The 16,821-nt window shown below is 48.0% G+C and overlaps 1 protein-coding gene across 7 annotated transcripts in view; it reads right to left on the bottom strand.

Annotated features, from left to right (window-relative positions):
• Positions 1–1,643: 1,643 nt before the first annotated feature.
• The window catches only part of Prosap (SH3 and multiple ankyrin repeat domains prosap), a 265,310-nt gene continuing 250,132 nt past the window's right edge, over positions 1,644–16,821 (bottom strand). For 3 of the 7 annotated variants that reach the window (XM_078191925.1, XM_078191927.1, XM_078191926.1), the window contains 10 exons: positions 13,836–14,658; positions 12,624–12,859; positions 11,830–12,006; positions 10,941–11,151; positions 9,677–9,878; positions 9,296–9,605; positions 8,540–8,733; positions 8,240–8,401; positions 5,888–6,188; positions 1,644–5,653 (listed from right to left, as the gene is read on the bottom strand). In XM_078191925.1, the coding sequence (XP_078048051.1) occupies positions 4,431–5,653; positions 5,888–6,188; positions 8,240–8,401; positions 8,540–8,733; positions 9,296–9,605; positions 9,677–9,878; positions 10,941–11,151; positions 11,830–12,006; positions 12,624–12,859; positions 13,836–14,658 (3,839 nt within the window). In that variant the 3' untranslated portion in view covers positions 1,644–4,430. The remainder of the gene's footprint in view (positions 5,654–5,887; positions 6,189–8,239; positions 8,402–8,539; positions 8,734–9,295; positions 9,606–9,676; positions 9,879–10,940; positions 11,152–11,829; positions 12,007–12,623; positions 12,860–13,835; positions 14,659–16,821) is intronic. The other 4 variants (XM_078191929.1, XM_078191930.1, XM_078191928.1 and 1 more) reach the window with 3 other exon arrangements.

The raw sequence follows: 16,821 nt of genomic DNA, 5'->3' as shown, positions 1-16,821 counted from the left end.
GTTGTGTAACTCTTTTATTTTGAAAATAAACGTGAAGAAGGCGGGAATTATTTGTTTTACACGGCAACGTAGATATCCAGAAAAGTCCGCTACACCGAAAGCCAGAATTCAATAGTGTCGCAACGTATTCGTTGTATCTGGATAACGTATGGTTTATTCAAAGCTATCTATCGTGTTAATTTTATAAATTCACTCGGGTTTTCCGTTCGGTACTTGAAATCTTCTACGTTTTGCGGTCGCGAATGTCACGCATAGCGCCCTCCGTTCCGGAAGAAATCATTAATGCAAGTGCAGCTACGCGAAACTTGTTTCTTTTGGAGCCAGCTATATGGTATAAAACATTCTACTATCTCCGTTTCAATCGAGACAAACGTTCCTCGGCCGCAAGATCGGACCATTTGTCGAACAATGCTTCGAAGTCTCTGAAATTCGCGCAACACGGAACGTCCCAAAGCACGCGAGGCATCCGCGGAAGATACGATTGCACGACAAACGAATAAACGAACAATGCAAGCCGCATTATCGTTCCCTCGGATTTATCGTTCTTAACGAATGCAGATTTTCAAACAATTCGAACTCAAATAATCATCGACTCCTGTAAATTCCAAGATCTACAAGAATATCGAAAGTAAAACATCGGTTGGGCAGCGGATCTTTTGGACTCGGTAAAGGATCCAAAAAAAAAGAGTTAAGATCCGAAAGGAAAACATTGTTCTACGCTTCTTGTTCGTCTGTTTGCGTGAAACGTCGTAATATTCCATCGTGCGTCGTGCGGTTTGGGTCGCTCCGCGGATCGGTCGGATTTTCGAATGCTCAGTAAAGCGGTGGAGAAGAAATAGATTTTTAAGATCGAGATCGGATGGTTACGGAGCGTGTACGGAACGGTATTTTCATCTGAAACGCGTGCAGCGTTTGTTGTCCCAACAATTTTGATACATTAATACGCTACTGTAATTAGTTTTGGCAGGAATGCAGTTAACTATAGGTATCGTCGCTCGTATTCCTCGCTCGCCTATGGTACTGTGTGCGGCACAGTGCAACTATAACGCACAACATTCCGTCGTGGAAGAAACGTGCACGCGTAAATCAGCATAAGATCGGCGACAATACAAGAGATGGAGACCGTTTGTCGAGATCGCAAACAAAGATAGAATTCTATTCTGAAACGGTTTATTATTACACGAGCCGTTGTAATGCGTACAATATTGCTTTACTGACCCGAATCAACCAGTCGATCATCAAAGTTTTTTCATTCTTCGTCGTCTTCTACACCATCGCAGTCTACCACATCTCCCCACCGTTCTCCTCATCTTCCACTGTGGTTCTTCTCCTCATTCTTACTTTGAAACCGATATACACAACGCGTCGGCGGCGATCCTCCGCGTTCTACCGATCGCAAAACAAACAATAAAATATCTAAGGAACATTCAATACTTATCTTTATATGATTCCCCTCGACTCGGAAACTATTTAACCCCGTTGGTCCGCGGCCGCGTGAACGGGCGCGCGACCGTGCGGCGGTCGTATAATTATCGTTACTTCGCTGTGTCTGTATATGAATATGTATTAATCTTTTTTTTTTGTCGGTTTGTCGGTTTGTTTAAACTTGAAAAGGCTTAGAAACAATAATCAGGAAGGATTCGTCGTGTTCTCTCATTCTTTTTTTTTTTTCGTAAATGGATGAATCGCTTAGAATCTATCGCGGTGATCGTAAATGTGATGACGACAGTAATCGTTCCCATCGTTATAGATTATTCAAATACATAGCAATGTTTTGTGTTTTTCCGGTATATACAGTATGTAGCATTGTCGCCGAGAGTCGCGAGACCGTCCGTCGTCGTTCGATCGATCGTTGAGACGCTTCGTCCACGAGAAAAATCGTCGACGCGACATCACACTATATACAAAAGGAATTAAATCAACACGGTACCAGTGAATTGCGGAGGGGGCGGGGGGGTGGAACGAATCTGTAATTTTCTTCTCGCGGTCGCGATATCGTTGGGAACGCGCGCGCGTTGCGGTTTCACATGGCGACGGGGCGCGACGGCGATTAGAACCGTCGCGTGACCGCGCGGGCAATTGGTCGCGTTCGCTCGCGATAATCGCGCGTCGTCTCGCGGCTCCCGGGAGCTCGTTTCTCGAAATGGAAGGAATACGATTTCTATCTTACAAGCTGAATAATGTTGGTGCGTTAACGTAGTAGTACAGTGCGTCTCTATTAACGCGATTACGAGCTTAGTGATAAATTCATACTCGTCGTTGCGCTATTTACTCGTTATTACAAACTAGAAACAATCTCTAATGACTTTGCGAGTAGAACTTTGTAATTAGGCTCTTGAGCAGTGTCTAGACACGAGAGATAGAGATAGAAAGAGACAGAGAGATAGAGTGATAGTGAGAGAGAGAGAGAGAGAGAGAGAGAGAAAGAGAGAGAATTGAACAGAACCACGCGCGTTTTGCTGGCGAACGGAAATCGATCGGGACACTCGGCACCTTCGATTCGCATCGAGTCGCATTCCCGAAATACCAAATCGACGAAATCCTTTAATCACATTCCAAAATAGTCACGAAGCATTTAACCATTTCGGTACGTTCGAAATAATCTCGGCAAATTTTTGCAGAATTCACGTACACGTTCGTAACGTGTCGCAGAATCAAACTGTGGATCTTTCGATTACATTTTGGTATCTCGATGCGCGCATCGGAGACGTCGACAAACTGTTACAGTGATCTGCTCCGCTGTAAGAAACTCTTCGGATGGCTTCTCGGGATGGTGGAAGGATCGTTACGTGTAAAAGTATTAAACACGCGTCGGTATCTCGATAGAAATATGAAAAAACAAACCCGGTGTACGCGCTACACACTCGCTTAGCCGGGTTCCCGGCGCACGCACAAGAACATCGCACTTTCACACCTCTTCTCTCTAATTAGGAGCTACGGAGCCGCTTACGGATACCCCTCCCGATCAACCACTTAGGCCAATCCACGAAACGGCTGTCGGGAGGCATCTTCTTCTTCGACTAATCGTGCTCTGCGGCTTCGCGCGGTTCGTATTCTACTACGATTTACGGTAAAAACTCGCTGAATACACTGTCCAGCGCCTACCTTGCGGTCCGACGACCGACAGACGAGTCTCGTCGATTGCAATATGCAATGAAAACTGTTTTTCAAAATTATATTGCATTGAGAACAGTTCATAGAAACGTAAGAAAAATTCGCATTGTTTTTACGATCGAAAACCAAAAAATTGTAAAAATGAGAACCTTAAGTGTTGTTCCTAAAATAAATATAGCTCGTGATTTAAACATATTCAAATGTTTATAATCTTCATTTGAGAATTACAGTCATATGCAGACGAGTCTATAAAATTCTCCTGAATAGGAAGCTTCTGCAGAAATTTTACTATTAAAGCTTTCACTATTTAAGAGCATTCCTAAAGCTGGAAACTTTGGAAAAGAAATGGCCTTGCATATAAGAATCGACAAGTATCGCCCGTTGATTATCGAAGCACAAAAGAAAAAGTTCAAATTTGCTGGACAGTGTTAATTACGCACCACTACCACGGACCTGCGACCGAACGACACGAGTATTCGGCCGCTTGAACCGCGCGCGGATAAGTCGCGCGTTTTCGCGCCTTACAAAACACCTTCGGCGGTCTAAACGGGAACGCTTTATCGTTTTATCAGTGAAAAATTGATTGCAAAAGTCTTGTGTCTGTCTCTACATTCGCGTGTGTCCATGAGTGTGCATGCGTGTGTGTATGTGTGTACGTGTAGTGTTTGCGCGCACAGTGCATCGGAAAATTCTCCCGAATCGAATTTAATTCGGCCGTGTCGACGGGTATGCCTTTCACCTTATCTATTGGTCAAGTTTGCGTAAACTTAATGCTACCTTCCGCAACAACCCTCGGATGGCGGACAATAATGGCGATTTTCAGCTCCTTTTTTTTCAGACAGTTGTTCATCAACTTTTGTAAACGTAGAATCGAAGATGCTTCGCGTAAACCCAATCAAACTGAAGATAGTTTGAACTAGTAATCAGGAGCTACGTCCATGGACAAAATAGACCCGCCATCCGAGGGTTAATGACTCATCTCGCACTTTCGCAATTAGTAAACTTTTTACTAAAATGTTGTCTCGATCCAGAGCGATGTTACAGAGATTTTAATTAATAAACCGGTGAAGGCATACTCTCGGGCGTCGTATATATTGTCCATGATTTTCAAGATTGCATCCGGAGAAAATGATGCAGGTCGATCAGGGAATTATCCGAATGCACTGTGCACGTATGCGACGCGTTCCCGATGCGTCGATCTTGGATAAGGAGGGGGTTAAATACGGAGAGATTAAATTGACTCTGGCGATCGTGGTGCACGATCACGCGCTTCGAACCACCGTGTGTCTTGGCGACAGTCGACCGACCGGGATCATTCACTGGTTATGCAACCGTCCGCCGGAAGCCTTCACCTGGCTGTTGGTAACTTTTGGTATCGCGCCGATGATCTTAACGCGATTCTGCTGTTGCTGCTGCTGCTGCGGCGGTTGCGGCGACTGCTGTTTGTTGTCGCAGAACTGCGGCGGCGGCGCGAACACGATCTCGTCCGCGTTTCCGGCGGAGGTGCCGGCATTGAACTCGGGCGGGGGCGGCACGAACAAGTCGTTGCTTTGTTCCTCGGCGTCCGCTTCGATCGGAGGCGGCAGCTGGGCAAGGCTGACCGCGTGTCTGGTCAGCAGACCGCTGCCGCCGTAGCTGGTCCTCTTCGGGTTCGGCTCCTTGTCGGAGCCGGTGACCGTCAGTACCGTGGTCGGGTGCTGTTGGGTCTCGTTCGCCAGATTCCTCGCCGCCGTGTCGTCGAAGCCCGTGGGCGGACCCACGGGGACATCTTGGTCGGAGCTAACCCCGCTGGAGCTGTTGTCGCCGTCCTCGGCCAGCGATCCGGTCTGCTGCAGCAAGAAGTCGTTCGGATGACTCTTGGACGACTTCAGCTGCGTACGGACCTTCTGAATCTCGTCGACGCTGAACGAGTGCGGCAGCGAGCTGCTGCCCGATGAGCTCGAGCCCGATGTGTTCGAGTTGCCCGACGTCTCCCTGGTCGACTCCAACTTCTCTCTCGCCGCGGCCTTCTCTAGCTCCTTCGCGATCTCCGACTCGCCGTCGTCGTCGGTCTCCTCCTCGCCCTCGTCATTCTCCGACTCTGACAGACTGTAGTCTGGCTCCGGGATCGGCGGCGCTGCGGCCGGCACGTTCGTCCCGGTGCTGTTGTTCGACAGAGACGATAGATTTGTGATCGAGGCGCTCGTCACTACTCCCTTTTTCTTCCGCTCTCTGATCCCGGCGGTGCTGTGGCTTCGGTTCGTTTTCAATGGCTGCGCGTACTGGTTGTTCACCGACTGGCTGCTGTTCACCTGGTTGTTGCTTGCTACCTGGTTGTTCGCCGCCTGCTGGTTGTTCAGCGGCTTGAACGTCGTGTTGTTCGGCGTACGCAGGCTGTGCGACTTCCTCACGTGGCACCGGGTCGTGTGAGCCGGAAGACTGCGCGAACGGTAGCCCACCGTCTTCATGTCCTCCGGCGAGGCATACAGCTTCGCGCTGTTCGACGGCCGGAAGCTCGACATCACTCCGTACCCACCGTCCGCCGTCGCTGCTGCCAGCTCTGCAAACGGCGATTATCGGTATTATAGGAAATGAATTATTTGTGATATTTAACACTAAGTTTAGACTTAGGAATGAAAGGTAGGCAGGTTTAGATTGAAGGAGCTCGGAAAAGAAAACGTCGAGAAGACTACTAAAGGCTAGAGACAGGGAGCCGAAGACAGGTTGAGAATAGGCAACAAAGAAAGATCGTCACGGTCTAGATGATATAACATTCACCGTGAAGCGCACGTACCTTTGACTTGCTGTATGTGGGCCATGTTGTCGTAGACTGAAGCCGGCGTAACCACGTCCGGCACGTTCGCGCCCACGTTCACCTTAACGACCTGGCCAACCGGCGGTGGTGGCGGCGGATGGTTCGGAGGTGGAAGTCCGTTTCTGCCGTTCATCGCGTTCACGTCCTCCTGGCTCCTATGCCCCTTCGGAGCCAGTATGGACGACTGCACCTGCACGTTCAGGTCCGGAGTGCTATGGAAATCTCTGTGTAGATCGGAACCGCCGCCCAATCCCCCGAAGAAACGTACTCTCGAGTTTGACTGGAAATAGATCATCGGTTGAATAGGAGTGGACGGACCAGCGTGACGGTCAGCGTTCACGAAGACAACAGTTCGACGCATAGCACTACCATTATACACGACGATCGATATGAAAAGCGGTAGACAAAAGCGAACTATATAACGCTATCATTAATAGAAGAATAGAAAGGTACTGTTAACTGTTAACGCGTTCGCTGCCAAACAACTCTAAAAAAGCAAAAAACTTATTGTGTGTTAAAATTGAATGCATTGCCATTACGTTTGATAAAAGAGTAATTGACAATGATATACAACTGACAGTGAACTTGTTAATTATTTGCAACGCTACTCGCCAAAATGGTGACCAGCGAATGAGTCACACATGATGGCGATTGGAAAGTAGAGCGAATTAAATGTTCTAAATCGTCCATTGCTGTTCTATACGTAGATAATGTAGTAGGTTAATAGCAAACGCAGTATCTTTGACCGACATTCATTAAAAATGGAAAGCGGAAGTTTTTCGTTACTCAACCGAACACCTCTACGCCGACACGGTTCAGGTGGGCTTGTAAAATAGCTACGACGGTGTACGCGCAGCACATTCTGATTCACCATCGCGTACCAATACCTACACTCGCATTAATGTCTATAAATACATACTTCTAAACCGCGTGTAATTACGAAAGACTCGGGACTCGTAGAAAGAGAATGGTGTCCCGTTATTTTAAAGGACTGTACACACCGGGGAGGACCGAAACATAATGTGTTTCACGAACAAACATCGGACGTGCTCTTTGTTTGAAGAACAGCCAAATATTTTAGAGGGAATCTGAAAGGCTTATTCCGAATTCTAAAGTTCAGTCTTAAGAAATACGTCAAACGAACTGGTTGACTCGATCCTTCCAGGCGTAGATTTAGTCTTGCGTCGCAGCAGGTGGAGAAATTACTCGGTCTCTAAGACGAAAGCTTTGCCGCATTCCAGCTTTCGAGTAGACGGAGGGCCAGGTGTAAGACACAGAAAGCCCGTGAGATTGCGAGACGAGGGTGTGTGGGTGCGCGGGTGGGAAACAACACGGTCACGCAAAAAAAAGTGAAAGCAAAGTAATTAGAATGTTTGTTACACGGATACACATCGTTAGTTTCTGCGAGGCGTGTTCATAAAGCCGAAGGTGAGATACCCGATGCCCTTTCGAGCATCGGATTTTCATTAGCAAATGACTTAGTCACCTGGAATCATGCAAGTCACGGACGCGCTAGAAACAAAGTATTTTCGATCAGTAATATAAGTCGTCCTCGTTGTCTCTCTCGTACCAGGAACGCCCCTTGCCGTACACTCGTGCCGGCTTGCGAGAAAACTACAACACACATGCGTGAAAACAGCCACCGTCACCCCGGAGCATGCATCGTCGCGGAGCTTTATTAATTGTTAGACCGCGGATCTTTATGATTCTTCACAATGTTTTAATCAAAGAAACATTAATTTGAAAACAAAATTTATATCCGCTTCCATTTCGTTAAGTATTTGCGGGGACCAAATCAGATTCATCGCAAGTTCTTCGTTTGATATCACCTGAAGAGTAACATTTTTATGATGGCGCATTAAAGGACAAAGTATCCTTTGTATTTTAATCGAAGGGTCACTTCGATATGGTCTACGGTTACGCGTAATTACATAAATTCCCGCAACACAGTCACCACTGGAAAACTCGGTAGAAGTATCGAGGTTGGTTATCGATAAAGTCGAACCAGGCCAAAGGTGGATAATCGACAGAAGCATCGAGCGAGGGAAGCCCGACCCATATATGCACCAGTCTACCCATAGAGATAATTAGTAAAACCAAAGAAAAAGAACAGGTAATCGGTAACGTTAGCCCAAACTCTACAGCTATTACACCAATCTACGCTCGAATTCTGCGTTTACGGTGGCGATCGGGTCGCCGTAGAATCATCTAATTGCAGGCAGATCAAAAGACGAAGATAAAAGATGTAGGGGGTACACGCCGATAATCGAGCATCTCGAGCATGGTGTATACGTGTGGATTGTGAACGTGAGTGTTTTCTTGTGCTCTTACTTTGCCTTTGCGTTTCATTTCCGCTACGCTCGCGTATACCCTGCCGGTCTTTGCAGGCGAGGATGGATGCGATTTGGTAGCTTGACCAGTCTGAAAGTGAGAGCTCATCATGGACGAGCTGTACTGACCACTGGTGCTACCTTGCTGCCGCTGAAATAGTTCCTGGAAGAAAGTAAGGACAAAGCTTGAAGCCTCGGTGTGTGTATCGTTCGTGCAGTTGCCATTCAAAGGAGGAACAAGAAGCGCGTGGTTCACGATCGAGCAATCGATCAATCGTGCTTCGTGCCTCTCTATCGGTACCTCCAGTTCCGCGGCAGTGATCCTGCTGGAGGTCGGCCGTGACCGGATGCTGGCCGTTCTAGGCTGCACAGGTGTATTCTGCCCGGTGTTCGGCCCGGTCGACGGCTGCTGAGGAAGGTGTATCGACTCCGCGCTGCTCGACTTCGCCCCGGTCGATGTGATCTCGTCTCGGTCGTCTCTCTCGCCGCCGCCTTCTGCATTCACAACAATTTAGTTTTAACGAAATCTTACACGCAATCTTATTAGAACTGAAGAACACACAATTCATTTACCCTTTGAGCACGAAACTGTTTTACCTAAGCGAAATATACGGAACAAAGCTGAAGTAATTTGACAATCTTCCACGATTTATAACGGAGCACAGTAACAAATAAAAGTTTAATTTATTAAAAATATTAAGGAATAATTTTGTTCAGATGCAGCCAGCATGTATTACCATTAGTCGCAGAACTCTGAAAGACTGACTGGCTCCCTTTTTCCTTTTTGATGCTATATTGAGTAAACTCTATATCCATTAAAATTAAACCTCTATATCTATTAAAATTTCTGTTAGTATATAATTTATATAAACCTAAACATGGCTGTCCTCGGATTTAATCAAATACGGAGAGGTCCATTAAATATAACAAAGAGATATAAACGTTTCGCTAATTGCCAATTCAACTTCCCAAAGTTAACCTAATGTACTCGTGACATTCACACTAGAATCCTGTGAACAACGTCAACGTTTTAAACCTAGAGAAGTACGTTTCGTACCTAAACCTGCGACCATCGATCTAGCTCGCGCCCGTCCAACGCTCAGGGTCGTCTTCGGATCTCTTCGGGGTGGCATGGGCGCGGGTGATCTGCCAAGGGTGCCGCCGATCACCACGTTGTTGTTACCCTTACGCGGCAGAGTCGCGTACTGTCTTTGAATGGGTTGACTAGTTGGCAAAATGGCTGCCGATTGCGAATTCGGTAGGCTGATCACCGGCGAGACCACGGTCATCCTGACCAGCTCGCCGGACTTGCGGATCAGATCGACCACGTGCTCGTGGGAAGCCGTTGTCACGTCCTCGCCGTTGATCTGCGACAGGAATGAAAAATTGTTGATCCTGTCTGTTACGAAATCGCAAGAAAACGATCGAACGCGCGTACCTGAATGAGGAAGTCTCCTTTCCGGAGACCAGCCAGATCGGCCACACCCCCTTGATCGACGTCGTCCAGGTACTGTAAGGCGGGGTACCTAGCCGACGGCGTCAGCTCCATCAGAGGCGAGGTCGCCTTGGCACCTCGCAGCACAAATCCGAATCCTTTTCTCGAACGGTGCAATACCACGGTGCGAGGCTCCGACGTCACTCTGGAATCACGTCGTTAAATTGAATAACGGTGTTACACCGCCGCGGCGCACGAACGGCCGCGCATCTCCTTTCCGTTACCACTCGGGGGCAACGATGCTCCAGGAAATTAGCAGTCGCTCGATTAGGTTGAAATTTCTACGGTTACGACTGTCACGGCCGTATCGAGTAACGATTCCCCGACGGCGAACTTGAAGCCGTAAAACAAATACGAAATCGACGGGGGTTACAGCCGAGTTTGCGTACAGGGTGAGGCACCTAACGGTTCTATCTTCACTATCTTTCTTGGTATTAAAGATATGTTAGATGCCTTAATGTTGAATGGTTCAAATAAATTGATTTTTATCTTATTTTATTATCTCTTTGCAAGCGTCCTTAAAATTGATTACATCGGGAACGCGCATATTATCTCAGAAGTAACAAGTATACAATTCGAACATATACTTAATAAAAGGATATTCTATCCACGTTTACCATTATTTAAGTTTTCGTTAAATAGTTTAATTTTTGAAGAATATATTCTCAGGAATTTTAAAAAGTGCTGTTTGCGAAGACTTGTTTATATCTAGGTTACACCTTCGTTGTGTTACACGGAACTATCCCTTTTTAAACGCATCCAATTATAATCCTCTTTTATTAGGAATTCAGTGAATATAGTTACTAAAGGTCATTCGAGGTTACGAACAGAAAAAACGTATAAGGTTTAAACATACGATGACGTTAGAGGATTATAGTATATTTACTATAAATCTCAATCTAAATAAATTATAATTAAACCTCTTCTACTTTCATATTTTAAATCTTATAAGTTTCCTCTGTTCGCCACGAATAATTATAGGGAACGAATTAACATTTCTAAAAAATATAACATAAAAACAAATATTTCTACAGTATCATCTGAGCTCCATCAAAGCGTTTAATTTTATTCTCAAGACATAAAAGCAAGGAAGACATTTTGGTGCAAACGTCAGGTGACTCGCCCCGCATCTTTTCGATTCGACTCTTCGGCAAACATTTTAGACCAATCGAACGTTATCTATGATTTCTAGACAAATGTTACTCACGGTTTCTTCAACCTGGGAGCGGTCGCGAAATACTTATGCTGCGATTCCCTGCGGCCCAGCACCCTGTTCCGTCCTTGGCTGGCTGGCTGCGGTCCCAACGGGATGTTGGTGTGTCGCAGCCTGACTTCCTGCACGCAGTGCGCCGGGAACAGGCCCGTCCCCTGTCCCCGAAGGACACCCTCGAGCAGGCCGCAGTCGGTGGCGCCGGTCACTGTTCAAAACCAAGAAAGAGAAATGACACCGTCGCCAATCGCGGAGCGTTCAACACCCGGGAATGTGCCTACGGAAAACAGAAACGCGAGGCGAACCGAGGGGCGCTGCGCTTGAACTCAACACCGACCCTGGCAGGAAAGTTTCTGATCGAATCGGAGCCTGTGCGTTTTGTTTTTTTTTTGGACAAACACGTAGCGAAGGATGTAGAATGAGATCGTAGTGCTCACATAAACTCTATGAGATGAATGGACGAACACTTACTCGTAACATTTACAGAACAATGAGGGGGGAAAAGCGGCCACCTTTCGTGGAAGCTTTTCCGAAAACTTTTACAACGTTTTTACATCTTTACATTCCAGTGGACGGTACAGTGTTTCGTATACTCCCTTCGTCGTTAGGATCCCTGTCTCGGATTGTTAAGAGCTCCGTCTTGTGTTAATTACAGAATACCACTTCGCTCGTCGTCTGTAAATTGTTGCGCTTCGACGTTTCTAATACCTACCGAAACGAACAGCTGTTTTATCCGGTCAACACGTTATCCGCCTCGATAGCTAATATTTTCCCGAGCAACGTGTTAACGTAACGTGGGAACTAAGAGATCGAACACTTTCTGTCAGGGACGGTAGAAGCGGAGCAGAGCGTAGCGTCGGACGGGATCGATCGTTCGGAGCAGTACCTTCGAGGATGTCCCCTTGATTGATGCTCAGGTGGCCCAGGATCCCGCTGTTGTAACTCTCGACGCAAACGACGGTGGTCCCGGGGATCGAGAGCGAGTTGGTCGTGTCGGACTGCGAGGTACCAACGCCGGAACTGTCGCTGATCACGTCGGAGGCTGTGTCGCCGAGACTCTTGTCTAGAAATTCACGGAACGCAGGCCTGAGACAGGTGTATCTCGCCGTCGCGGCGGTACGCGTTGTTGCGAGGATTGCGGACTTTGTATCGTCTTAGAGCGATGAACGTCATGCAACGCTAGATTCCCAACGGGGCAAAAGACTACCCTAACGCTAACGAAGCAACGGAAAACATGGAAGAGGAGCCCGCCGTCTCCGAGATTCGGCTGGATGAACTGGTTCTAGGTTGCTGATGTTGCATCCGCTAAGACTGCTACAGATATGACAGCGTATCGGTACGAGGCCGCGGAAGTTCGCGCAAAGGATTGGCCTGGCTTCTCCGCGTATCGTTTCTGATGGTGATGGTTTCGACGTACGAGTCTCATGCCAAACACGCAAATACTCTCTCTCTCTCTCTCTTGCTCTCTCTCTCTCCCTCTCTCTCATTATCCGTCGATTTCGTCCTCCGCGATTACGAAACGCGCGAGGAGATCCCGAGGATCTTCAGTGGAGCGTTGCTCTCTTCAGCGTCTCTTCTCTCTCCCTCTCTCTCTCTCTCTCTCGATTTTTTCTTTCGTTCGTTCTCTCTCCTGCCGGAGGAGAGAGGCAAATTTGTGGAAAATAAACCTGTTTTCTATACCTGTGACGATGCTGGCGGAATCTTCGCCGGACGGTTGATTGCTGCCTTCGGACAGGCTCGAGCTAGCCGAGCTGAAAGGAGCTAGACTTCTGCTGCTCGGCGACGGCGACGGCGGCATCTCCATCGTTCTGTGCATGTCGAGACGCTGTTGCAGCTCGAGCCGGTGTTCTTGCAGCCTCGTCAGCCCCTCCATTCTTATGTTCTGATAGTTCTCCGCGGCGGTGGCGGCTGGTAATCTTGAAATGGGAGCGGAACGCGTATAGATCGTCGAACCGCGTGTGTTCGACCAGGTTGCTCGACAAATCTCACGAGATCAGCGTAAATTGTCTTTGCTTCAACGCGACCGGTTCGGTCCCAAACACGTTTCACGGAAGACGAATTTTCCGCGATCTGGTCGACGAGGATGCCGGCCGACAGCCCGACGCGCCCTTTCGAGCGAAATGTCTTCCTGATCTTCGCTCGGATCGCGACAGACCCAACGGAGAACCGAGGACGCAGCCATGGGACGAGCATACTTAGCACAGATGGTACAGCGAAGCGAAGAACCAATTACGATGTGAGAGGAAATATTATCTGCTACTTCGCTGTAACGTCGTCTTCAAGTATGCTCGTGGTACAATCGTCGTTCGATTGATCTTAACTCTCGGGAGGCGGACATTTTCAATGGCCTCGTAGGCAAACCTATCCAGCATCCCTATCAGATATCTAAATTAATGGCTCTCCAATCTGTGTTTTTCTGCGAATCCAGTTTCGGTTGCGTCTTGGTGCCTCCGATGGGCCTAGCCGGTACACGAGACGAACACGGAGAGACTCGTTCGAAGAGGGTGCGACTTTCACCCGGAATCCTCGGCAAGATGGATCAAACAGCGCGCGACAAAGGAGCCGCTACACAGGGTGTCCGCAGCTATCAGCCAACGCATTTCTCGTAAACGATGAGTACTCTGGACCTAGTCCGCCTATAGTCTCTTTTCGAAAAGTATTAGAAAGACGAAAACTCTGTCCTTGTTCCTTCTCTGCCGGATGTCTTCCTACTCATCGTTTAGGAGAGACGGTGGCAAGTAGACGAGCGAACACGGTGCGTGCTTCGAGCGGGTGAGACCGGCGAGATTGATCGGTACTTGGGGTATTTGATCGCCGTCGCGATCGACAGGGCCGCAGAGCCGAGTGTCGTTAGAGACAACAGGGTGTGTCGCAAAGACAGTTTATGCTTACCTCGCGTTCGGGTCCCTCATGGAATTTGGGCTCTGGTAGTCCGACGGGATCCGATGGCCGTTCTGGTCGGCCGATCTGGCGGGTACGTGCTGCTCGGAGGACGGTATTCTCTGTAGCTCTGTTCGGGTCGCTTCGATGGACGGTACTCGGCCGATGGCGGCTAAGTGCGAGTCCTTCGCGGACCTCGCGATACCGGTCGTGCCGGCGTACTGCTCGCCGGAGCAGGACAGTGTGGTCCTGCTCGGGTACTGCTCGGTGGACGGCACTCTGGTTAGCGTACCGGTCGTCGGGTATTGCTCGGTGGACGGTACTCTGGTGAGCGTGCCGGTCGCCGCGGAGTATTGGTCTCCGGCCGACGAGGACGACGAGGACGAGGACGAGGAGGATGAAGACGAGGACGAGGAGGATATCCTGGCGAGGGTGCCGGTCGCGGTCGCGATCGGTAGCGGGATCGGGCTCGGGCTCGCGTATTGCTCGCCGGACGGTACTCTGTTCAGGGCGCCGGTGGATGGATACTGTTGTTCCGTGGACGGTACTCTGGTCAAGGTGCCAGCCGCGTATTGCTCCGCGGTCGGTACTCTCGTGACCGCGCTGACGCCGGTCGTCGTGTACTGCTCCACCGATATCGTTCTGGTCAGGCTGCCGCCGGCAGACCCGACCCCGCCGACTCCGACCAACGAGGAGCCGTGCTGTTGCTCCGCGGACGGTATCCTGGTCAGCGTGCCCAAGTTACTGGCCGAGCAGCTCGTCGTCATCGTCGAGGTGCCGGCAAACGCCACCGACCGTCGTTTCGGGTTGTAGCGTGGCGGCCCTTTAAACGGTACTGGAAAATCGAGGGTTGCAAGGTTAAGTAAAGAAAGGATTACTTAGCCTTACAAGTAGGCGTCCTCCGAGGACCGACTTGTCTCGTCCGATCCAACCTGGGCCCCCAATCTCACCCAGCGAATCCTATCTCTCATTCTCTCTCTATCTCTCCCTCTCTCTCAATCTCTAACCGATCAAACGCCCGGTTAACCCTTGGGTCGCGAACCTGGATCTATCTTGACCCAGAACGGTGCTCTGTTAAGAGTCGATGTGAACCGATCAAACGCCTGGGCCACTCTTAGACCTATCCTCGTCCAAAGTAGCAATTTCTTGGGTAGCAATAGACTGACGCGTGCGTGGAAAAAAGTACTTTGTCCACTTGACTTTTAGGATCTCGGCTGGAGATCGATGCATCTCCGAGAGATGAAAAATTGTGATAACTCGCAGGGTTGCGGGTTAACCGGGTTACCAATCTTGGTACATCGATCCCGTTCGAGGTGGGGCTACATTCTCTGATTTTCAGACTCGAGACACAGTAGTGTGTGCCTCGCCTCGAGTAGACCGTCCATGGAACAAACACAGAGAGCGTTACCGGTCGTTTTCGAGTGGTCCACTCACCGTGATAGCATTCGCGAACGGATTTTCGTGATATTTCCTTTCGAAAAAATGTCCCGGCGGTTGCGAAAGCTTTCAAACTTGATTAAATTTTATTCTCGATTGTTCTCCGACCGAAAATGTTTCTGCTCGAACCCCGACCGTCGAGGTATTTCCAGACGTATCTCAATTATAGATCCTCCATCCTCTATATTTTCCAACCAGTTTCGAATCTTGTGAAAGGAAATCTTCATTTCTATATTTACTTCAAACTTGTGCCCGAACTAATAAATTGACACCGGTAAGAGTTTAAATACCGATATTGCTCTAATACAGATGTACCGAAATCAATATGACAGTGAAGTGTATAAATACGGAAACCGAGATAAGTTCCGGTATCTATTTAGTTTTCATAGATAGATTTCAGTAACATTTTCAAAACCCTAATTAATTTTAATTGTACAGATAATATATGATTTAGTATAAATAGATTTCAGTAACATTCTCAAAACTCTAATGAAATTTAATTGTACAGATAATATATGTTTCAGTATAGATAGATTTCAGTAACATTCTCAAAATTCTAATGAAATTTAATTGTACAGATAATATATATTTTAGTATAATTAATACCGCGCAAATGCAGTCGGAAAAGGGATAATTTGTTTCGCTATTAAAGTACAACGAGCATTGTACATATGAGATACGTTAACTATTGCAGACTACAATTTCGTATTTTTTCGGACTCGTATAGTACAGACATATGTACATTATCAAAAATTCGCTATGAATTACCCGACTTCGCTAACGTAGCAATTGCGGTACCGGATATCAGTTTCGGTGTTTGTTAAGATAATATTAATAGTGAAATAACTCTGGCTCTAGAGATCCGCGCTTAAAAACACATTGGAGATTCTAACGAAATTGGAAAATATAACAGTATTTTCATACGCTGCTACGACGCCGTCACCGGCACGTTTCTATTTCGGTTTCCATAAAGGTTTTCAAGGTACGATTGAAAACACCGGTATGAAACAGAATACCTTACATTTTAGTAGAAGCTTCTGATCTGAAAATACCAAAAATATCAAACGGTAACTCGACTCTTTTGAAATCATTTTTCCGGAACTTTGCGAACTAAAAATTTGTAAAATCCTGTACCTCTGAAGACCGAAGCTTGGTAGCCAGCGGCCGAAGTTCAAGAAACATGGACCACTCTATGGACTACACTATAGACCACTCTGTCTATAGTGACAGATGCACCACTCCGTGTTTGCTCGATCGACAGAGAATCGGTTGGTTCCTGGCGCGGCGTTTCACGGATGCGAAGAGAAACAGAGACTCGCATTACACGTCGGACGTACGCATCCATTCACGCGCGGACGCACGCAGTCGCACGCAAACCACGCGCGCACGAACGTTACACGGTGCCGCGGCTTTCGTGTGCGCGATCGTTTCGGTTCACGGGTCGATAGAACAACGACGGATCGGGACGCGTCTCGTCGGTCACTGTACAAGAAAGCGGTGAGAAGCACGCGCGGAAAGTGTTATCTTTTTAAATCACGCATACGTCACGGTTGCTTGTATC

This window comes from Augochlora pura, chromosome 10 (genome assembly GCF_028453695.1).
Source record: "Augochlora pura isolate Apur16 chromosome 10, APUR_v2.2.1, whole genome shotgun sequence".
NCBI classification, from domain to species: Eukaryota; Metazoa; Arthropoda; class Insecta; order Hymenoptera; family Halictidae; genus Augochlora; species Augochlora pura.
This window is presented reverse-complemented; position numbering and strand designations above follow the sequence as displayed.